Source organism: Lethenteron reissneri, chromosome 46 (assembly GCF_015708825.2).
Source record: "Lethenteron reissneri isolate LAM-NWPU_2019-01 chromosome 46, ASM1570882v1, whole genome shotgun sequence".
NCBI classification, from domain to species: domain Eukaryota; kingdom Metazoa; phylum Chordata; class Hyperoartia; order Petromyzontiformes; family Petromyzontidae; genus Lethenteron; species Lethenteron reissneri.
In genome coordinates, this window is record NC_083824.1 from 4,187,303 (window position 1) to 4,206,267 (window position 18,965).

The 18,965-nt window shown below is 54.0% G+C and overlaps 1 protein-coding gene across 2 annotated transcripts in view; it reads right to left on the reverse strand.

Moving 5' to 3' along the window:
* Nucleotides 1-1,886: 1,886 nt before the first annotated feature.
* Nucleotides 1,887-18,965, reverse strand: part of LOC133354236 (homer protein homolog 1-like) — a 31,429-nt gene continuing 14,350 nt past the window's right edge. Inside the window, exons 6-9 of one of the 2 annotated variants that reach the window (XM_061570924.1) lie at nucleotides 15,798-15,957; nucleotides 6,940-7,050; nucleotides 6,040-6,120; nucleotides 1,887-2,824 (exon numbers count right to left, since the gene is read on the reverse strand). In XM_061570924.1, coding sequence (XP_061426908.1) covers nucleotides 2,639-2,824; nucleotides 6,040-6,120; nucleotides 6,940-7,050; nucleotides 15,798-15,957 — 538 coding nt within the window. In that variant the 3' untranslated portion in view covers nucleotides 1,887-2,638. The remainder of the gene's footprint in view (nucleotides 2,825-6,039; nucleotides 6,121-6,939; nucleotides 7,051-15,797; nucleotides 15,958-18,965) is intronic. The other variant, XM_061570925.1, reaches the window with a different exon arrangement.

Here is an 18,965-nt window from a genome sequence, read left to right on the forward strand (position 1 = left end):
CTATACACTACACTACTATACACTACACTGCTATACCGTGTCAACCCATACGGTTTACCACGTATTCTTGTACACTACACTATACACTACACTACTATACACTACACTGCTATACCGTGTCAACCCATACGGTTTACCACGTATTCTTGTACACTACACTATACACTACACTACTATACACTACACTATACACTACACTACTATACACTACACTGCTATACCGTGTCAACCCACACGGTTTACCCCGTATTTTTGTACAGGGAAATTTCGTTTTCAGATCCATACGACGTATAGCCGTTTCAATGCGGGCAAAATATTTTTTTTATTATGAAAAATATTTTTTGTCTATTTGTGTTTCTCCCTTGTGTTGGGACTTTATAGGATGAACGTTGAGATTTATAAAGGCACGGGGTGACCAATAAGGTCTGAATTTGTCTGTAACAAGGCAGGGCACTGACAAGGGGTTGACAGCTATGTGGTGGGATGGATGGAAAGTGTGGGTGGATGAATGGTTGGATGGTGAAGTGGTTGGATGGTGAAGTGTTTGGATGGTGGTATAGTGGGTGAGTGATCAAAATATGTGGCTCAAGAGCTCGTGAGCTATTGAGCTGGTTGCCCGACTAAGTCTTAACATTTTTAAATAGTTGTGCATTGCTAATTGAGAGGTATAAGACACGGCTCGTAAATAATTTCAGCAGTTTGGAAGTAAAGTGCCGGGGGAATTAGGAACTCGTGTGGTGAGCAGTTCTGCATTCAGAAGTTAAAGTTCGTCAAACAATTTCCTATTTTCCAGGGATATGCTCAAAATGTCCCCCCCCCCCCCCCCAATATATTGCTATAAAATAGATTTCTGTTTACGTGGCTATGGTTGTACTTTATAAATCCCTAATCTCTGCCATTACATACAATGAAACAATAAAAGGTAAAAAAAAAGAAAAAAACAGAGCAATGTAATACAATACACTATTAGACATTATTGTTAAAAATAATTTTTAAAAAGTCCATCCCATGTGTTAGTGAATTTTTTTATATTTTATGCAGGAAATGAGTTTTCAAATTTAGAATTTTTTTTCTGGTGGGGGGACACCCCCAGACACCCTGGAAGATTAGGCTCCCCCCCCCCCCAATGTTGACTCCATGGCTACTGCCTTGAAGATCGGTGCAGGCTTCCCGTGACTACATTGACAGCGCAGTTCGGGTGTAGACGCCGAGCCGGTTTGTTGCTGTTGTGCAGCACGGCTCTCCAGTGTGTTTGTTGGTTGTAACAGCAAAGTCGTGCTACCTCGGCACGTGCAGATCGGTTGCCTTTTCGTGGCGAGCGGTTGGCTCGTAGACTCCCAGCGGCTTCTTCTTGCTGTTCTTCCTCTTTCGTATGGCAAGATGAACTTTCAGCAACGTTATCGGTGCGGATATCGTGGCGATTAAGCCGTTCAGGAGTTCTCCCTGGAGGCTTGGCGAATGTCGGTGATAATTGCACCTTAGTTGGTGGTGCAGGGGGCCGCGTGGGATCACGCGATCCGTGGTCTGTGAATTGGCGCTTGAAGCGGGCAGTGTGAGATCGCGTGACCCATGGGTCTGGCTCTGGTAACCGCGGTCACATTGCGAATTGTTCTTCGTTTGTTCTTCATTCCAGCGGCTGATTTTGGTGGAGACAGGCGAGGGGGGGGGGCATGGAGCCGTTGGATCCGCGTGTCGTGGATTGAGCCGAGGCCGGAGGCGACTGCACGGACGTACGGCGAGCCTGGGAGCGCCACACGCACGAACTGGCCCACGTGTACTGACGAGGCGCGTTTGTTGAATCCCTTTTGGGCTGTTTGGGCTACTCCGTCCGAGCCCACACCGCCCCCCAAACCCAGAGCCTCGCCACACGCCCCAACAGACTTGGAGAAGGTTGGCAGACAGTTTATTTCCCTTTCGATAATTGCTTCAATTTGTAACGTAATTTTTGTAAAATATCACGACCGCCACGAATATCAAAATTGTACTTGTGCCGCAGCTTACGTCTTTCAAACGTGTATGTGTGAGGTTCGTGTGTGCGTGTGTTTCTGAGGTTTGTGCGTGTGTGGTTTGTGTGCGTGTCAGTTTTTCGCGTGCGTGTGTTGAGGTTTTTGCGTGCGTGTGTTGAGGTTTTTGCGTGCGTGTGAGGCTTGTTTGTGCGTGTGTGAGGTTTTTTTCGTTTGTTAATATATGTAAGTATTTATGGCGCAGTGGTTATTGCACTGCCACCATTAACCTCGGCGACCTGAGTTCGATTCCCGGGCACGGCTAGCATAAATACATCAATGTTGGCGAGCGATACCCTCCCCCCTCTTCACCAAACCCCACTGACCAGCGTGGTGAAGTATGGTCAAACAACCCCCATGACCAGAACGAGGCCTTCACCCGGCAGTCGATTGACAAACAGCTGTAAATTACAATCATTCATTATCAACACCGTCTTCAACCGTGGTCAATCCACCGCTCGACTGAAGGCATCTCCAAGCTGCCGCGGTGTCACAATCCACCCAGCGCCCGCACGCGAGCCAATTTCATCGCTCCGTCTCCTCCCTGGTGGTCACCCCCACCCCCCCCCCCCTCCGCTCCCCCAATTAGGACGCGTGCAACCACAAAACAATAAGAAATGAGACAAAATAAGGAATCACAGCTGGCCAATTTTGGCGAGGCAGTCACGGAATTCGACCAGCTCGGCGATGTTCCCGTCCAGCGTGCGGAGCCAGCCGTCAATCTCCCGTCCGGCCGCCTCCTTCTTCCTCTGCCTCTCCGAGAGCTCCTCCTTCAGCGCGCTCGCTCGCTTCTGCAGCTCCGCGTTCTTCTGCTCCGTCTCCTGAGCAAAGCGAGCACGCCGGTGGCAGAAAGCGGTTGGTGGCGCGGGTGGCACAGGTGGCACGGGCGGTCCTGGTTACACGGAATTAAACAGGGCCCCCTGTCCAATTCCCCGCTCCATCTCTTTGTAGCCCAGCGTCTGGGACCCCCTTCTGGCCCGTGGGCTCCGGTGCAGCTGCACCGCCTGCACACTCGATAGCCGTGGCCCTGCTATCTGATGAGAATTGAAGTCATGGATTACGGCTGCCGGTTACTGCGTCTGACTAACTCGGACATTCTGCGTTGGTTGTGAAAATCGATCTCTCCCCTGCTTCCGCTCGTCACCAATTTTTTGTCGATTCATCGACCTCATCGACCAATCGTCCCGAGCTCGAGAAGTAAATAAGGCCCGGCTCCCGTTCCCCTCGTGGGCCGCCGTCTGGGGCCGGCGCCCCGGTGCAGTTGCACCGCCTGCGTATTCGATCGCCACGCCGGACCCTCAGAGGCGGCGGCGGTGGCGCGAGTTCGTTCGCACGTCCCTTCGTTCGAGAGTCGCGAGGGAATTGAATTGAGCGCCTGGAGAAAATTCCAAGTTAACCCACAAACACGAACCGAGCCGACGATCAAACCAGTCGCGATGCCCGACGATTCGCTGCACTTGCTGGGGGCCTTTTTCAGGAAGTACAGTTTGAACCACGGAATTGAGATAGCAGCATTGAATTCAAATCCCGAAGATGCTCCCGGTACGTGGAGCAAAACGTCGGGCGTGATACCGAACCACGCGCGGTGCCACCTGGAAACATACCGCCAAGATAAACGCAGCCGGTTGTTCTATAACGCATTAGTTGCGTCCCTGAAGAACACCGCGTTAGAGAACAGACTGCATAGCGCCACCGCCAAGACCCACGTGGTCATCTTCTTGGTTCTTTCGGTAAAGTCACGTAGAAGGGAAGTAATAAAATAATACAAATAAAACATCATAAAATAATTCTCACAACGTTTCGGCCACAACGCAAGCAGCCGTCCTCAGCCGACCTCAGGTGAAGACCAGGTCTGTTGGTGTTTCATTCAGACGCTGTCTCCCCGACAGACCTGGTCTTCACCTGAGGGCTGCTTGCGTTGTGGCCGAAACGTAGTGAGAATTATTTTGTTTTATTTGTATTATTTTATTATTTCCCTTCTACGTGACTTTACCGAAAGAACCAAGAAGATGAATCCCTGCAGTCACGAAAGATTTACATCGAAAAACCCACGTGGTTGTAAGGATTCGCGACGTAGGGATTGGAGATGTAATAATCCCCACCAGCGATTCACGATTGCTTTTCACGAGTCAACGGTGGATCCTCGTTATTTTGATGTCTCTTGCGTGCTGCTTTGTTTTTGTTTCTAGATTTGAAGCTTTCGTGACTGCAAGGATTCATACTCTTCGGTTTTCTAATAGAAAATTGTATTTATTATTTATTTTTTACCTACGTGACTTTACGTAGGTCAAAAATAAATAAGAAAGAATATAATAAATTTTTTATTATTTATTATTTATTTTTTACCTACGTGCGTCTTTTTTGTGCTCCGTCTTGTGCGTTCTGTCAGCTTAATGGTGCACTGGCAGGTACTTTGTTTACATTCTCAAACATGGATTGATGAATGATTTGTTGCGAGGTTCATTGGCATAATAATCAATTTCAATCGATGCATTTTTTGCATGCTGCGTGATCTTTTTTTTGCATGTAAGGGTACTTTTTATTGAGTTATTTTAGCCTTCTTCCCCGTGCTCCGCCGATTGTACCATCGGCGTCGCTCATGGGACAAAGTGTCTACTTGTGCATCGCCTCTGCGATAGACAAAAACTCACGAAAGGTGACATTACAGAGCTACTTCCGAGTTCCCTTGTCGTGACCTCTATCCACGTGCTAATGGTCGACCCACGTGCCTGACCTCAGGGAGATGTTGGCCCTGGGATGTCGAACTCTCGGAGGGAGAATCTACGGCAGCTCAGCCAGCACGCTGTGACCTGAGTTGAATAATGACAGGGCCCAGCGCTTTCACACCCGGTTTGCCGCTAAGAATAATGGCCAATTCGATCATTTTTAATTCTCAGAGCTGGAACTCGGCCACAGTGTGTTACAAAACCAAAAGCGAATATGATCGGGAAAGTTTTTGTTGTTGTTCACGTGCAGTCATTGGTGACCGGGCTGAGACGATCAACTCACAACCACTTGAGAACCCGGCTTTATCAGGGGCCACTGCTCGCATTCAAAAACCCAAGAACTCAGCTGTTGCCATCCTCAGCGCTCTGACCCGAGTCTCCAGGCCACCACGGTGCCCTTGCTGTTATCAACACGGGCGCATGGCGGGTTGCGCTCTCTCGTGAACTGCGTCGTGGGCTAGTTTCTAAATGTGGAGGGAAAAACCAGAGGACCTCGGAGAAAAATCCACGCAATTATGGGGAGAACGTGCAAATATACGGGGTTGGCATAGAACCCACGGCCTCCTGTATACCAGGCGAGGTAGTTAACATCTTGCCACCAGTAAGCCTCTTTGACTATATGTCATTTCACCCATAAAAATGTAAAGTGTTTTTCACACATCCCGTTAACGAACACGGCCTTCTGGGAGTTCTTCATATCAGCAGCATTGGTTCAGCACAAGCAGCAGTTTGTGCCGCCTTCGACATTTCAGTGTCTCAGAGTTTCGCTTGCATCGAACCAATGCCGATGAAATTATGCACTCCAAGAAGAAGGTCGCGTGGCCGATGGGATGTGTGGAAAGCACTTTAATTTGTTGTCGTTGTTGTTGTGTGGAAGGACAGTTATGTGAAGGAGAGGCGAATTGTCCGTTTCTTGCGACGTCGCTTCTGCTGTTCTCCACAGCATCTGCTCACGTCCATCGTGCGTTCGGCTCCAGCTGCGACGGCCACCCCTTAATTGTTCACATTTTCTGTGCGATTTGGTCAAAACCCCTCCAACTATTGCAGACGGATCGTCCATCGCCGAGCGAAGCTGCCGCCCGCAGACACTCCGGGGCTGCCCCCCAGCCTGCCCCGAGGCTTCCTCGGTCGTCGTCTCAGCCGCGTGGGGGAAGCTGCCGTACCCGGGGGGGGGGGGGGTCCCTCCTCGTCGTCCGCTACAGGTGAGGCAGCCTCGTCCAGGCAGGGGAGGTGGAGGATGAGGAGAAGGGAGGGGGAGGAGGAGGGGGGAGAGAGGGGGAGGGGGGGGAGGAGGAGGAGGACGTTCTCACCTTGATCTTCTGCAGATTCCTCTCAGCCTCCTCCTTCATCTCCTTCACCTCCTCGTGTCTCTGCGTGAGCAGCGCTCGCTCCTGCCAGAGGGCCACGCGTCACACGCACGCTGCATTGTGGTGGTGGTGGTGCGGGTTGGGTGGGGTGGCCGGGTCCCCCGAGCGTGGGGGGCGGTGCGGCGTTCTACGCGTCGGGTGGGTCACTTCACCCCCCCCCCCCAATAGTCCTTGGTAAAAGGACTCGCAGATTGACTTACATTGGGTGAAGCCACGCATCAACATCACCCCCTAACTGTGAAGCTACCGCAAGCCGTGGCCGTCTGTCAAGCGAAGCCCCTTCGTGACGCAGCCTTGCGCTACGAGAATGGCGCGGATAGCAAATGAGCCGACGGCTTTCGTGTGAATTATTATTGTTATTGCGACTTGTTTACCCGGTAAGGTCTCGCCGAGGCTCAAGGCCTCTTCTTCAGCAGGATGCTGCTCCCGCTCGGTTTTCGCAGTAGGAGGCAGCGATCGCGACGAGTTTTAATTTACTCGTGTAATTTTTCCCATTTCACAAATTTGGCAATGGCCTACCCTTCAAATAACGTCGCGCTTTTTTTGTTTTAACGTCCGCAGGCGACGCGTATTTTACAGTCGGTGCACCCGCAGCATTAACCGGTGCCGCCTGCCGGATATTCGAACCGCGAACCTCCCCAACAAACTATATATATATTAAAAACATTTACCAGGTAAGCGGGGGAAGCGCTACCGCTGTGCCACGTCGTCGCCCATGCCGGGCCGACTACCCGTCTGGGAAGCGCAGCAGCGCCTTCGCAAGACAGCCGCCTGCGCTCTTGAGCGTGGCGCCAGTGGCCGAAGACGTCGATTCGACATCATCGAGTCGCCGGCGCCGCCTACCTGCTCCTTCTCGCTGATCTGGAACTCCAGCTCCTGCGCATGACGGCTCAGCTGCGCGTTGCTCGCCAGCAGGCGGTCGGCCTCCGCGCGCCGCCGCTCCAGCTCGTTCACCTGCGCGGGCGCCAAAGCCACCACTCACTCACCCACTAACCCACTCACCCACCCACTCACTCACCCACCCACTCACCCACTCACTCACCCACTCACCCACCCACTCACTCACTCACCCACTCACCCACTCACCCACTCACCCACCCACTCACTCACTCACCCACCCACTAACCCACTCACTCACCCACACACTCACTCACCCACTAACCCACTCACTCACTCACTAACCCACTCACTCACCCATCCACCCACTCACTCACTCACTCACCCACCCACTCACCCACTCACTCACTCACCCACCCACCCACTCACTCACTCACCCACCCACCCACTCACCCACCCACTAACCCACTCACCCACCCACCCACTCACCCACTCACTCACCCACTCACTCACCCACTCACTCACCCACTCACCCACCCACCGCCGTTCAGATTCACTCAGGGACTCGTTTCCTGCCGAACGTCTTTGCCGGCTCTGCCGCTAGACCTGGAGTAGGTGGCGCGCGGCGACTACGGCCGCCGCAGCCGTGGCGGGGGCATACTGGATCTGGTGTGCGGGGTTGTGTGAAATATTTACCAGGCTGCTGGTAGACTGGCATAGGAACGTGCCGAGTCGTAGCCGTAGCGGGGGGTACACGGGATTTTTTGTTTTGCTATCGCGATATCTGAATGCAGGCCGAAAAGACACAATACCCCACGTGGCCAGCAACAAACAGCACTATAATATATCTAAGAATGAAACACGTATCTTGACTTGAGCAAGGTTGCGGTAAGAACTTTGGGAAAATAAAGTGAGTGGCTGGGTGGGTGGGTGAGCGAGTGGGTGGGTGGGTGGGTGGGCGATTGAGTGAGTGGGTGGGCGAGTGAGTGAGTGGGTGGGTGAGTGAGTGAGTGGGTGAGTGGGTGGGTGGGTGAGTGAGTGAGTGGGTGGGTGAGTGGGTGAGTGAGTGGGTGAGTGAGTGAGTGGGTAAGTGAGTGAGTGGGTGAGTGAGTGAGTGGGTGGGTGAGTGGGTGAGTGAGTGGGTGAGTGAGTGAGTGGGTGAGTGGGTGGGTTCGTGCGCTGCGCTAAGAATCCAGCAACCCGGATTCAATTCCCGCTCACCAGTGAAAATCATCTAAACCATTCCTGGGCCTCCCTTAGGTCGACTTAGCCTCAAATGAGTATCTTGTGTGCTGTGTAAACATTGCCACTCGGGAGACAAAGGCGACCGGGCGTGGTGCTGGCCACCTCCCTTCGTGTGCCGTTCCAGCCTTCGTAGGTGCTACTCGCTAACATCACTTGCTCCAACAGTCTGTTAATGCTATAAGGGGGATCTTTGTCTTTGTTTATTTTACCATACGACGCCTCCCGACCCGTCTCGAGCATGTTAGTGACCCCTGCCAAGGGTCGAGCTTCTTCTCTCTGACTGCATTTTTTTAAGTTACCAGGTAAGGCCCACTGAGTTATTTTTCAGAAGTCACTTGGCCACAAATGACAGCTCGACGCAGTGGATTGTCATCACGTGGAAATGTACGGCAGACAAATTCTCTCAAACGTGTGATGTTCATTCTAGAGAGAAACCGGAGGGACCTGGGGAAAAATCCAAGCGACCACGGAGAGAGACACGCAAACTCCAAATATACAGCGGGCATCAGGGTCGGATCGAACCCACGACCTCCTGCATACCAGGCGAGGGAGTTAACATCACGCGAACACGACGCCCCTTCACTTCACAAACCGCGAGCCGTGCACCGCTGCCGTTAGAGAGCGCACCGCCACTCGCAATCACAAGGTCACGAGTTCAAATCTCGGGCGGGAGATCAAATCTGCCCATCATCATTCTAAGAAGGGGGGGGTTCGATTAGAATTAGTAATACACTGCGAGCAAGTAGATATCGGATTTGCCATATCGATAGCTTTGCTCGTCTTGCCGCGAGAATGTGGAATAAACTCCCCAGCACTGCCTCGGGGCTGTGGAGGGGGGACGAGGGCTGCCCCGGGCTCCACCGTGTGGCCTTGAGGTGACACGAATCGTCCCACAGGCTGCCACGCTCACGACAAGCACGATGACGACGATGACGACTACGACGACGATGATGACGACGACGACGATGACGATGACGACGACGACGATGATGACGACGACAATGATGACCACGACGATGACGACGACGACGACGATGATGACAATGACAGCATCGCCCTTCACACAACGGCATCTCACGGCGCTTTGCCAATACGCCCGTTGCACAAATTGTGCACAGGAATTGGGGGCCACGTGCCCAGGTGTCCCCCCTGCCCCCCCCCCCCGTGTTTGTCAGGAACATGGGGGGGAGCACTGAACCTGACCCCTCCCCCAGGGGCCACTCGAATCGGCGGGCGGCCGTGAACGAGGACACGAGAGAGGAGGTTTGGGAGTGGCGGCGAAGTGCCGACCCGTCGCGGGCCCCCCGCTATTTATCTATCCCCGGCTTTGCCCCCCTCGGTTGATTTATTTCGCGGGGATGTATAAAAGGCGATGGTTGTGCGCGCGCGCTATCTCGGCAGAGTGCAGCAGCCACAATGGGGGCCCTCTTGTGGAAAACCGCCACGGAGAAGGAATTTGGCGACAGAAAGGCGGTCGTGCAATAGTCGCTCGTCTACGGCGCACGCCTCACCGAATACCGCAACTGTCGCGTCCGCGACCTTTGTGCGCTTGGCGGTAAACTGTGCGCGCGCGCGTGTCTTTATTGCGCCCTGCGGGAAGTGGAAAAAAGTCATTACCACTAATCTGAAGCCTAATCCCGCCCGTAAAGGACAACCCAATCCATAGGTCGCGGCCGCTCGACCTGACCCCCGACGCTAATCCCACCGATAGGTCGCGGCCATCGCTTACGGACAGTGGCACGCGGCCTGCTCGCTCGCTCGCTCGCAAAGCTGAGCGTGAGTTGTGGTGAGCGTCCCTTCTTGCAGAGGACGCGAAGTCGGCTCTTGCGTCCCTGGAATAACGACAACTCTGCCCTTGTCAATAACAACGCCCAACCCAAACCGAGGATGTGTCGTGCAACCGCCCTTCTCCATCGCAACGATTCAGGCGCCTTTTTGTGTCATATTGTGGAGGAGAAGGTATATGTTGCCTCGTCATTGCCGTGGCAACCGCTAAATATGCGCACAGCAAGGGGATCTGTCACGTGGATGTCCTGAGCTCCGTCATAGGAACGCGGAATGCACGCAGAATCGCTCGGGGTCATCATCACCTTGGTCTACGTCTCGCCATGGCGCGGCGGCGAGGTGTTATCTCCCTCGACCGATGTGCAGGAGGTCGCGGGTGCGGTCGTGACCCCTGTACAGTACACAGGCGGTCCTCGCTTTAACGACGCGATGCGTTCCTGGAAACTCCGTCGTGAATCGGACGGTCACAAATGGGACCCCGCTTTTCCACGGACAGTGGGAACAGTAGAAACACCCCTTGCCAATGTCCCTGTCCTTTTATCGGACATGTCCAACGGGGTTTCACAGGGAAACATCCACAACAACACTTGAGAAGAACAAAAGCTCCACGCCGAGTCGCATCGGAAATCAGACCGTCTCTGTTCTAATGCGTTCGGGGTAATGTCGGCAGATGCGCCGTGAATTAAGTTTCTTCGCCGTAAATGAAGTTTCTTCGCCGTAAATCGATCCGCCGTGGTGTTGTATAAACGTCATGAATGTGGATCGTCGTAAACCCGACCGCCGCACACTGGAGACCGCCTGTATTTGGAGTCTGCGGTGTCTCTCTCTCTCTCTCTCCGTGGTCGCGTGGATTTTTCTTCGGGTCCTCCGGTTGTTCCCTCCACATTTAGAATCAACGTCACGCGTTTAGAGCATTTGGCTGCTGTAAATTCCCACATGCGACAAGGCGCTGCGTTTAGCTATCATTTGTGGCCAAGTTGCTTCTGAGAAAGAGCTATATAAGTCGGTGAGCTTTACCTGGTAAATAAAATAGTTGCAATAGTTTTTAGTTGACTGTTTTGTATCGTCGGTACTGTTTTCAATCACGACACCGCAGGTCACAAGAACAACACACACTCACTTATCCACTCACTCACTCACTCATCCACTCACTCATCCACTCATCCACTCACTCACTCATCCACTCACCACTCACTCACTCACCACACTCACCACATTCACTCATCTACTCACTCATTCACTCACCACACTCACTCATCTACTCACTCAACACTCACTCACTCATCCACTCACAACGCTCACTCACTCATCCACTCACTCACTCATCCACTCACAACGCTCACTCACTCATCCACTCACAACACTCACTCACTCATCCACTCACTCACAACACTCACTCATTCACTCACTCACCACACTCACTCACCACACTCACTCACTCACCCACTCAACCGTCACACCACAAGTCACCACACTCACTCACCCACTTACTCACCCACTCACTCACCACACTCACTCACTCACCCACTCACTCACTCACTCACCACACTCACTCACTCACCCACTCACTCACTCACTTACTCACCCACTCACTCACCACACTCACCCACTTACTCACCCACTCACTCACCTCACTCACCCACTTACTCACCCACTCACTCACCCACTCACTCACCCACTCACTCACCCACCCACTCACTCACTCACCACACTCACCCACTCACCCACCACACTCACTCACTCACTCACCCACTCACCCACCACACTCACTCACTCACCCACCACACACACTCACTCACTCACCCACTCAACCGTCACACCACAAGTCACCACACTCACCCACTCACTCACCCACTCACTCACCCACCCACTCACTCACTCACCACACTCACCCACTCACCCACCACACACACTCACTCACTCACCCACTCAACCGTCACACCACAAGTCACCACACTCACCCACTCACTCACCCACTCACTCACCCACTCACTCACCCACCCACTCACTCACCACACTCACCCACTCACCCACCACACTCACCACACTCACTCACTCACTCACCCACTCACTCACCCACTCACTCACTCACTCACCACACTCACTCACCCACTCAACCGTCACACCACAAGTCACCACACTCACACACTTACTCACCCACTCACTCACCCACCACACTCACCACACTCACTCACTCACTCACCCACTCACTCACCACACTCACTCACCACACTCACTCACTCACTCACCCACTCACTCACCCACTCACTCACTCACCCACTCAAGCGTCACACCACAAGTCACCACACTCACTCCCCCACTCACTCACCCACTCACTCACCCACTCACTCACCACACTCACTCACCCACTCACTCACCACACTCACTTACTCACCCACTCACTCACCCACTCACTCACCACACTCACTCACTCACCCACTCAACCGTCACACCACAAGTCACCACACTCACCCACTTACTCACCACATTCACTCACTCACCCACCCACTCACCCACACACTCACTCATTCACTCACCCACTCAACCACAATGTTTCTGCTTCTTCCTTCGCACTTCGCCACTCTGGAATTCCCTCCCATGGTCTCATTTTCCAAAGCTATTCTAATAACCTCGCTCATTCCACGAGATGCATTACACTCTTCTTTTTAACGATTACAGCTTTGATAAGTGCTGTTTGTTGCTGGCCGCTGAGGATTGTGGACCTTTGTGCCTCTTCTCAGCAACCATGGTTACAATTTAAAAAACTCAGCAACTGCAGCCATTTTCCATCCACTGCTGGATGAGGGCCTCCCTTGCAAGGCGCGACGGTTTGTGTGCTAGGAGCACAATGGATCGTGCCATTGCAGGGTTGTACACGGCCTACCCTGCAAAGTTGCGGCCTTTAATAATGCGAGAATAACGCGTGGAAGCCCCTGTAAGGGCCCTTTGTCATTGCTCTCATGCTTGTGATTCCTGTGGTGGTGGTGGTTGTGAATAAAAGTAGTTAATTATTCTAAATTATATATTGAGGCGTCTCCTATTTGCAGCAATGAGGCAGTGGTGGATTTTCCACGAGTCTTTCCGTAGGATAACCCAACCGTCTGTTGGCTTCCCCACAAAGTGGTATGTACTTTATCCACCCCGGAGGGATGATGGACTGAGACAACCACCAACCCGGATTTGCACTCAACACTTTCCCATTGCGAGCCCTTCTCACGTACAGTTCGTTGAGCTCTGGCACGTGTTTGTTGTGCTGCTTGCCACGTGGATTTCCCGCGTGGGCCGTATGAAGATTCTCAGTGTTCATGGCCGAATGTGAGCGGAGGGGGTCGTTTGCACGAAGAAACTCTTTAGAACTGTCGCACGGGTCGCGCTGGAGATTCTGCGGGTCCTGGCGCCAGGTAGGTGGCGTGCGCGGCTCGCTCGTTAGCGCCTCTTCGTGCGCGGACGCTCTCCTCGCGAGTGACCTTTTGAGTCGGCGGTCGCCGGGACGTGGGATTTCAAACGCGAGGATTACGCGGCGATTAAACCGCTCCCCGATGACGCGCTGGCCGCGCCGGTCCCGCCAAACGTCGGCGCGCTCTGCCCGTGGCCTTCTCAAAAGCCCTTTCGGTCCAAAGCTCCCCGCGTTCGATGGATGTCGCCCGCCTTTGAAGTTCAAAAGCGGCAGTCCAGCCAGCGTGTAGGCGAGCGGGCGGTCACGTGGGGCGGCGAGCGAGGGGAGGAGGGGTTGGTCAGGGGGGGTTGGTCAGGGGGGGTCAGGGGTTGGCACGAATTAGTCGCCGCCGTGGGGAGCGTGGCCCTAGCGACGTGTCCGTCGGCTGCGACTCGGGCAGCCCGCCGTGTCAGTCCGCTGCTGGATGAGGGCGTCCCCGCGACGTGCGTGTTGCAATGCCGCCAGCGTGGGTTTGGTGGATGTGGGGCGTACGGTACAACGGTTGATTTCACTGCGCTGTCGTTCGCTGCCCGGCACACAGCTCAGCAGCAGGCTACAGTGAGCTGTTTGAACAGTTAAGGAATTGTACTATTAGGTAAATATTCACGTGCCCGTTTAATAGCCGGTCATTAGAAAACAATTCAAATGTAATTGTTACGAGACCCCATGGTGTAAAGTGCAGCTCTTATTGTCAACTCCACCTCTCTGGCCTCTCTATTTACATTGCTATGAAGAAGGCCCATTTACCAAAACGTCTCCTATTTATTTTAAGGCCGCACACGCAGTGTTACTGACGAATGTGTCGAGTATTTGTTGTTGTTGTCTGTACTTGTGCACCACTGCCAACGCAGCAACAGCAGCACCACATATTTTGTTACGATGATCGTCGCCCATCAAAGCGATGTCCAGGCTCTAAACACCCTGCTTAGCTTTCGAGATCTGCCGAGATCGGGTGCATGCCCACCGATTTGGTCACAGGCATCTGCCGCGAAGTCCACCCTAAAGACCCGGTGAATGGGTTCACTCGTCGGGAGCGCTGGCGATGTGCACCCAAGGATGGAGCCCCGATTGCCATTCGAAGAATTGTCACGATTTGGGGTCACAAAGTCGATTCAAGAAAACCTGACGGTGGTCTTGGTCTCGTTTGTGCTGTTTGTCTCCTGTGTGCTGTCTTATTCTGTATTCTACCTTGTCTTTTCCATTGACCCAAAGGTGACCTTTAAATATAATTTGCACGAATTGCAAAGTAATTGATTCTTACAGTTAATTCCGTGTGTGTGTGTGTGCGTGTGCCATCCGTGTAGGAATTGATTTTAACTTGCATCAATAAATTGTTAGATACCCAGTCCATTCCGTGGCTAGACCAAACTCACCTTCAAAAACCCTCAAACATTCAAACATGCTCTAACATTGCCCCCGCGCATTAAAAGCAAGCCTCCTTTGAAAAAAAAAAAATCAGCAGTTGCACGGAGTTGAAAAAAATATATAGATTGACATTTAAAAATTGTCAACTCATTGTTTTTTGGGTTAAACACCGTACCGATCACGTCTCAGCCGATGGCCCATCTTCGTGGTCCTTCGTGCCCTGAAGAAGAGCCGTTGCCCGAAACGTCGCCCGTTATATAATTTTCCCTTTGAAGGCCACACGCTGTGCTGTTGACGAACGTGCCGAGTATTTTTCGAGAAGCTTGTCACCGCGCGAAAATTACAAACCGTGTTTGTGCCGCGGTGTCTCTGAGACGCCGTGCGTGACCCGCTCTGGCGTGTGGATCAGAAGCACGCGGCAACCGTGACAAAGAATTCCTAAGTGTTAAACGTGACAAAGAAAGCGGAGTGGAAGCTGAGAGGCGCGCCAAGAAGCACGGAGAGCGGCACGCACGGATTTGGTCTGAGAGCCGGGAAGAGGAACCGAACGATTGGAGAACGTGCACCGGTTAGAGACGTCCTCTTGCGTTGTTGCGCGTTCTTGCGCGTTGTTGCGCGTTGTTGCGCGTTGTTGCGCGTTGTTGCATGTTGTTGCGCGTTGTTGTGCGTTGTTGTGCGTTGTTGCGCGTTGTTGCGCGTTGTTGCGCGTTGTTTAAAGCTTGTTTTTTTCTTCCGGGCCCGCGCTATTTTTCTGTGGCACTCTCTTTTCTCACGATGGATTTTCCCCTTCGTCTTACGGAATTGACCGCAATGACTGCTAATAATAATAACAGTAGTACAGTGGTAGTAGTAAAAAAACAAGTGTGCGTGGGGAGGACACCGCACTGTAAGGGATGATGATGACCAGTGGCCGAGACCAACGACAGAGTGGCAGCCCGAGATCACGTCCACCGCGGAGACGAAGCAACAACATCCGCTCATGCTCTGTGGATCGTGGCGGGTGCGCAAAACCGGCTGAGAGGCGCCAGCTCACCTTGGCCAGCAGGGCCTCGCACTCCTGCCGGCAGGCGGCCGTCTCCCTCATGCTCGCCTCCGTGGCACCGTCGGCGGTCTCCAGCGAGGCCTTCAGCTCGGCGTTCACTCCCCGCAGGGCGGCCAGCTCCGCCTCCAACTCCTGGCCGTTCACCAAGCTGCTAGGAGGGACGCACGGGAGAGGTCACGCCCGGGAGAGGTCAAGCTCGGCAGAGGTCATGCTCGGCAGAGGTCACGCTCGGCAGAGGTCACGCTCGGCAGAGGTCACGCCCAAAGGTCAAGCTCGGAGAGGTGACGCTCGGCAGAGGTCACGCTGGGGAGAGGTCAAGCTCGGCAGAGGTCACACTCGGCAGAGGTCACGCTTGGAGAGGTGACGCTCGGTAGAGGTCACGCTCGGGAGAGGTCAAGCTCGGCAGAGGTCACGCTCGGCAGAGGTCACGCTCGGGAGAGGTCACGCTCGGTAGAGGTCACGCTCGGGAGAGGTGACGCTCGGGAGAGGTCAAGCTCGGCAGAGGTCACGCTTGGAGAGGTGACGCTCGGCAGAGGTCACGCTCGGTAGAGGTCACGCTCGGGAGAGGTGACGCTCGGCAGAGGTCACGCTCGGTAGAGGTCACGCTCGGGAGAGGTCACGCTCGGTAGAGGTCACGCTCGGTAGAGGTGACGCTCGGTAGAGGTGACGCACGGCAGAGGTCACGCTCAGTAGAGGTGACGCTCGGCAGAGGTGACGCTCGGCAGAGGTCACGCTCGGTAGAGGTGACGCTCAGTAGAGGTGACGCTCGGCAGAGGTCACGCTCGGTAGAGGTCACGCTCGGGAGAGGTCACGCTCGGTAGAGGTCACGCTCGGGAGAGGTCAAGCTCGGCAGAGGTCACGCACGTGGCGATGGCTGGCGGGGGGGGGGGGATGTGAGGAGATTTCTGATGCCGCTGGTGCGATTTCAGCGGTGGGAATTCCGTGCCGGACGAACGGTTACTCGCGCGCGTGCCGCTCTCGCTCTCTCACTCGGCCACTTACTGGCATTCCACTAACTTACTCGCCTACGCAAGCCCTCAATCAGTCAATCGATCACCCATGCACCCACTCATGCAACCACTCACTCATGTCCCACTAACTCACTCGCCTGCACACTCAATCACCCGTGCACCCATGCATTCACTCACGAAGTTACTCAAACACATAGCCACTCGCTCGTTTGACTGCCTGAGCACTCGCTCAACCTCCTACCTCTTCACACACTACACACTCACTCACTCATCTGTCTACTCACTCCCTCATCCACGTATCAACTCACCCACCCACCCGCTCACTCACGCACTCACTCGCCCACCGGCCCGCTCGCTCAGGTACTCGATTACCCACACGCCCACCCAGCCTTCCGTCCACGCACTCGCCCGTTGCGACGCGATCGTCTTTACCGACACGTGAAGCGCAGACGCGACGCCATCTCCGCGTGGTAGCCATGCCGACGTGGGGTCACCTGTCGCGGTAGCTCAAGCGGCCGTCCCCACGAGTCGCGCCCTTTCGCATCGGCGAGGCCCAACAACGCGTGAAGCGGTTGAGTTTCATGATGATCGTCGTCGTCGTCATCGTCGGTCATGATCTATCCCAGGGGGTCGGCATCCCGTGGCTCCGACACCGCATGCGAATCTCTCTGATTGCTTCGTGACGTACCGCGTGTGTCTATTCGCGTTGCGGCTCTTGAAACGTTTTGAGTTTTGTAGAGAATTCGAAAAAAATGTCTCCTCTTGTTAATTTGATTGCCAACCGCTGACCTATCCACTGCCGGATGAAGGCTTTTCGAAAGCATCGCCATCTCTCGGTGTCGCAAATCTCAACATTATATTATGATGATGAGGGCGATGCTTGTTCACCCCCGGAGTCTCACGAGTGTTTCACAGGAGGGTCCTGCCGAGTTGTGCGCAGTCGGGGGCGATGATTGCGATGTCGATTCCAAAGGAGCCGATTTCATCGCTGCGTCTCTGTGCTGGAGGTGCCGCTCTCTGGCGTGTTCCCTGCTACTCTATCCTCAGTCTCGACCACTGTTGTTCACGATTAATTCAGCAAATTCTTAGTCTTAATTACCACCAACCTAATAATGTTTACAACAACAAACATTTTACCAAACGCAGAAATAAATATTTGAAATTGAAAAAAGTTGACATTGAAAAGAGGCCAAATTCAGAATCGTCACTGATACAGGGCTAGTGCCTAAAACGTTAGCCTATTGTTCGTGTTTATATTTATATATTTGAATGTTGTAAGGAAGTATGTATGTTGAACTTCTTTCACACCGCATGTAACCAACCGTGCTAATCGGAGGTGCGACGGCGGCGGCGATCGTTGATTCTTGTCTTGGTGGCGCCTCGTGCACCACCACAGCCCCTCACCCTCCTCCTCCATCTCACGAGATGGGGGAGGGTGGGGGGCGCTCAAACTCGGTGAGACTTTGCCGGATGAGTAAATAACTACGATGATTACGACGACGATTATTTTGACGAAGGTCTTATTCCGTGGGGCGGCGGGGGGGGGGGGGGGGGGGTGAACCCCGTCCGTCGCTCTGCGTGGGCTCACGTTGCTTCTGAAGGTCGCGTTTGATTTGCCAAAGGTCAGGGGGTTGCGCTTGAGCTCCCCTCCCCTTTCTTCTCCTTGCTTGGACGCGAGCCTCGGCACTCATCGCGCGGAACAAAAGGGAGTCGTGTTACTCGGGGGAGGCCCTCTCGTACGTCGGACGAATCCGGGGCCAGTGACACCGAGGTGACCCTGGGGCCGCGCGCCGCCGCCGCGTAGCTGGAGGCCGCCGCAGGCGGAGCGAGGGGCGGGCGTCTGACGCCGCCGGAGTCCGCCGCCCGTTTTGGCATCGGCGGAGACGGATGGAACGCGGCCGCCTCAGTTGAACGTGGCAGAGCGCCAGAGGTCGCAAACGGGGTTTGATTCCTTACCCGTACCCGTACCCGGCCACACCAGGGTCGCAAACGGGTACCCGTACCCGGCCGTACCCGTACCCTACCCGTACCCAGGTATCGGGTACCTGATTGCGACCTCTGGGATGAAGCCATGTTGTAGGCGCGGGTGGGTTGATTCTAGGAACTTGAATTGTGAGAAGAGACAAGACGTTGGGAAATGAGTGACAAACGGTTACTCACCAGTGACTCACGGCCTATCCGTACCCAT